At 43.5% G+C, this 4,434-nt stretch overlaps 1 protein-coding gene across 1 annotated transcript in view; it reads left to right on the forward strand.

Moving 5' to 3' along the window:
• The first annotated feature begins 1,647 nt into the window (after positions 1 to 1,647).
• LOC126404646 (uncharacterized) overlaps positions 1,648 to 4,434 on the forward strand; it is an 11,827-nt gene continuing 9,040 nt past the window's right edge. Inside the window, exons 1-4 of the mRNA XM_050068026.1 lie at positions 1,648 to 1,777; positions 1,917 to 1,980; positions 3,979 to 4,077; positions 4,197 to 4,298. Of these exons, the coding sequence (XP_049923983.1) occupies positions 1,710 to 1,777; positions 1,917 to 1,980; positions 3,979 to 4,077; positions 4,197 to 4,298 (333 nt within the window). The 5' untranslated portion in view covers positions 1,648 to 1,709. The remainder of the gene's footprint in view (positions 1,778 to 1,916; positions 1,981 to 3,978; positions 4,078 to 4,196; positions 4,299 to 4,434) is intronic.

Below are 4,434 nucleotides of genomic sequence, written 5' to 3' on the forward strand. Positions count from 1 at the left end.
TATCACCTACAAAGTACAAAATATTGAATCATTCCTTTCAGATTCCAGAATATACGTCAACTGTGTATTGCTAATCTCACTCAAAAGTTATTGAGGATGAACCCGTTTGAATGTCGGACATCAAACTGTCTGCGTCAGGGTGTTTTGACAGCGGTTTCCCAAACGTTGGTTTCATAATGTGCTGCACAACACGATGTAAACAAACTAACGTTACGTATAGAAAGCATTCATGTGGCATTATATTGTTACGTCAGGCCTCTCAGACATATTCCGTATCTAACTGGTTCGTTCACCAGTTGCAATATGTAAAATAGTCAGCGATGTGAACCGGCGAAATAAAGATAGGTACCAGCATCGATAGCTAATAATGTTAGCGGTTAGCGTCAACTAGCTAGCGCTATGGGTTAGCTAGCAATTAGTACCGGAGAAACGACATAAACAAAGACGTTTCGGCCAGACAGCAACTGTATGTAAACAAACAGCACGTGGAAACATTGTTCATATTCCTGGCCAACACCGTAGTGCATGCATTTGTTTTCTTTACTGCATACGGTTAGAGTCATTCGCCCGCGGTTACAGCTAGCTTGACTTACCTACTGTTGACGGGACGCTGCAGCGTCTCAGCTCTGACATCCCTCAGTGAAAGCATCGCTACCTCCAACACGTCCACCTCCCGGCACAGGATGCTGAATGAGCGCACCATGGTGATGCAGGGGTGGTCATGGAGAAGATTGTCCAGACCAGCCTCCTGGCAGCAAATGGACTCTGGCACAGTGGGCATTGGCGTACTGACACCACGTAATGTTGCCAACACGCCCTTGACCCCAAATCACCGGCTCAACCACTTCTTCCTCCCGTACCACTGCTCGATTCCCACGCCTTATAGGCTCATATGCGTAGGCAATGGGGCTTGTCACAGACTCAACAGGCCTCTCCAGTTCATCTTCCTCCATTGTCAAAAAGTTTGGCGCTCAACCCGGTTCAGAAATGCTCCACTGTCTTCACTTCACTGCGATCGCTAGCTTGACAACCACTCCGCTGGCGTCACGTCCGGCGACACAACAGACATGGCGCCGCCCTTTGTTTTAACAGCTGAACTTAAATGACAGGATTTTGAGATTCCTTTCATTTTCAGTGTTTAAACTAAAATTATCTTTTTAGGGTGAGAGACCCTCTTTAAATTATGAAAACTATGTTTAGTGTTTCATGTCCTCTTTAACGGACTAATGATGCGTTCGATTGCACTCGAAACTCGGAAAGAAGTGGAAAAGGGTGTACAATGCAGCAAGAGTTGACACCTGCACAGCTTGCTATGACGCATGCAGGATTCCCCTTGCTGGTGCTCGCTCTCTCTCTCTCTCTCCCTTAAGTAGCTGATGTACTTCCCCAGAAGTATTTTTAAATGCTCGAAAGACATCCAAACAAACATCAACTGACTGTGGCCAGCCATTTTTTTCCGAGGTTGCGCAATGAAATGCATTTACCTCGGAAGTCGGAATTTCCGACCCGGATCTTTCCGAGTTCCAAGTGCAATCGAACGCAGCATAACGGGCAAGGTAGCCTATCACGTTGCAGTCGCGGTCAAATGGAAGACCGCTCGACCTGCTCAGAGACATAACGGAGTAACTTCATCGCTCATTGATTCGATTTCAGGGAGGCGAGGGGAGGATGTATTTGCCGTAACGTTAACCAGCCTTACCATCATAACCATGGAGTACAGAAAATATCTAAAGGATGGGGCAGCAATTCCAACTCGAACGGAGAAAAGGTGGAGAAGGTAACGCATTATTGCATTATGCTGACAGTAATGTTTGCAAAGTGCATGGCGAACTGGCTAACGTTAGCTAGCCAGCAAATCGTATGATTAGTGAATTGTCTTCAGCTGTTGTGTAACATAATTACGAAATCCCTTGCAGGAATGCCAGAAAGGCCACTTCAACAGCCAGGCTACCAGGTCAACAATGTGTTCCGATGACACAGGTACGTTATGCTTAATTACCTTCTTTTCCTCTACTGTTGAGTTGTTGTCCTGTGCTTTCCACTAATTTGGCAGGGTCAAAATCTCCAGTGTGTTTCCTGGAATTCCTGTGTGTCTGTGGTTACGGTTACCTGTGTTGGGGGTTATCCGTTACAACTAACGCAATTACTGTAATCGGATTACTTTTTTGAGTAACGGAATAACTTAACGCGTTTTGCGAGGCACGTAGTAACGTTATCGTTAAATTTTCAAACGAGTAATCCGTTACTTTTGCCAACGTTTCTCTAAAACGGTCCACCAGCATGCAAACTGTGTCTGTGTGTCCCTCCTCATCCCTGCCTGCGGGCTCTGTGTGTTTGTGTCGGTGTGGTGCGGTGCGGGGCTGGTGTGTGTGTGTGTGTGTGTGTGTGTTTGTGTTTGTGTGTGTGTGCGCGCGTGCGTGTAAGAGTGCGCGCGCACGCCGGTACACCACTCTTACTTTGAAAGAGCTATAAATGGGATATTGTGTACGTCATTCTTGTTTTTAGCCTTCAGGGTTTAATGATTGTGTCGTACTCTTGCAATGGTGGTTCTGTAATGATGTAAAACAACTTGCCAGTGAATCACAAATGGGTTTTATTTTATCGGGAACAGAAAAATAATCCAAAACTAATCTAACGCCGTTACTTTTCTCAGTTAGTAATCCAGTAACTTAACGGATTACATTTAAAAGTAACGATACCCAACACTGATGGTTACATGGCACCAATGAACTGATTAAAGCTGGTTTTCTGGACTTACCAGATTATTCAAGTCCTCATGCAAACGGCTAAACCGATATCCATTATCATTACCCGGATGCAATAATCTGTTTTCTCAGCGCATGTAAACAACAAAATCAGGTTATTTAATCAGATAATGCCAGTTACTGGTTTTGGTCGTCATGTAAATGTAGCCTGTGTGCAGTGTCAGAAATTAGCAAGGGCCACGGGCCATTTGGCCCGCAATTTATCCAAGAATGCCCCCAAAAGCCATGTTCTGGGGGCCAAAATTGCCCCCAAGTTTTCGAAACAACTATATGTATTTATATTTTTAACAGTACCACAATCTGACATTAAAGTATAATTTTATTTTCATTAAATTAATTTACCGTCACGTCTACAACTCATTTTCCAGACATAATCAACGAGATTGTACTGATTACGTGAGAGTAATCTGACAGAGAAGGGGAGGGGGCTTTACTGTACCATAAGTATAAATTAACCATTTCTTGGGTGATCTGTGTCTACACAATGACAAATTAATGAAAAATTAAGGTAGAATGAATGTTAAATTTTAAATTAACTTACTTCCAGGATTGCATCTAAGGAATTTATAGTAATTTGGCCTTTTTAACAGTAAAAGTAACTGTAATGTGGTGAAACATTAGTACTGCTATCAGTAGATTAATGGTTAAATCATCACATTTAAACTGGTTGAATTGTAAGAAATCTGAGTGATATTTTGCAACCATAACTTTATGTAACCCATTATTTATTTCATTTATAGTGGTTTCTACTGAAGGGTGAAGACACTGTCTTAGATGGTTTTGCTTTTCATGTGCTTATTGTTAGAACATAATTACAATTTTTTGATGGCCCCCAGACATTTTGAAAATGCCCCCATTTTTTAGACCGTGGGGGCCAAAATTGCCCCCAAAATATTTTGTTAATTTCATACCCTGCCTGTGTGTCTGTGATATGGTGTGCCCCATCCATTTCATAAGTTGTCTATATAAACAGTGCGTTCCGACGACATGTAAGAGTATACGTTCTTCTTTCTCCTCACCAGCCTTGGTTACAGGGTCAGGCATGAATGAATAAATGAATGAAGAGTTCAGTTCAGGTCAGGTACATAAAAACTGAAGTCCGTTTCTCTCTTTCTCCACTGACCACTGTGGCCACAAGAAAGGGTGGTGTGCATATTCTGTGTGACTCACCTGGCTGCGTGCTAACCTATATTGTCATTGTCATCTTTTACAGAGTTCTGCAGCAACAGTCAGAATGGATGATGGTGACCTAGAACAGCCCGCCACATCTACAACCAGCCTCCCTGGACAACAGTGCGGTCTGATGACACAGGTAAGTTAACAATCTCTTTCTCCACTGACCACTGCGGCCACAGGAAAGGGTGGTGTGCATGTTCTGTGTTACTCACCTGGCTGTGTGCTAACCTATATTGTCATTGTCATCTTTTACAGAGTTCTGCAGCAACAGTCGGCAGGGACTATGATGGTGACCTAGAACAGCCCGCCATATCTACAACCAGCCTCCCTGGACAACAGTGCGGTCTGATGACACAGGTAAGCTTACGTTCTCTTTCTCCACTGACCACTGTGGCAACAGGAAAGGGTGGTGTGCATGATTTGTGTTACTCACCTGGCTGTGTGCTAACCTATATTGTCATTGTCATCTTTTACAGAGTTCTGCAGCAACAGT

This window comes from Epinephelus moara, chromosome 17 (assembly GCF_006386435.1).
Source record: "Epinephelus moara isolate mb chromosome 17, YSFRI_EMoa_1.0, whole genome shotgun sequence".
Classification (NCBI taxonomy): Eukaryota; Metazoa; Chordata; class Actinopteri; order Perciformes; family Serranidae; genus Epinephelus; species Epinephelus moara.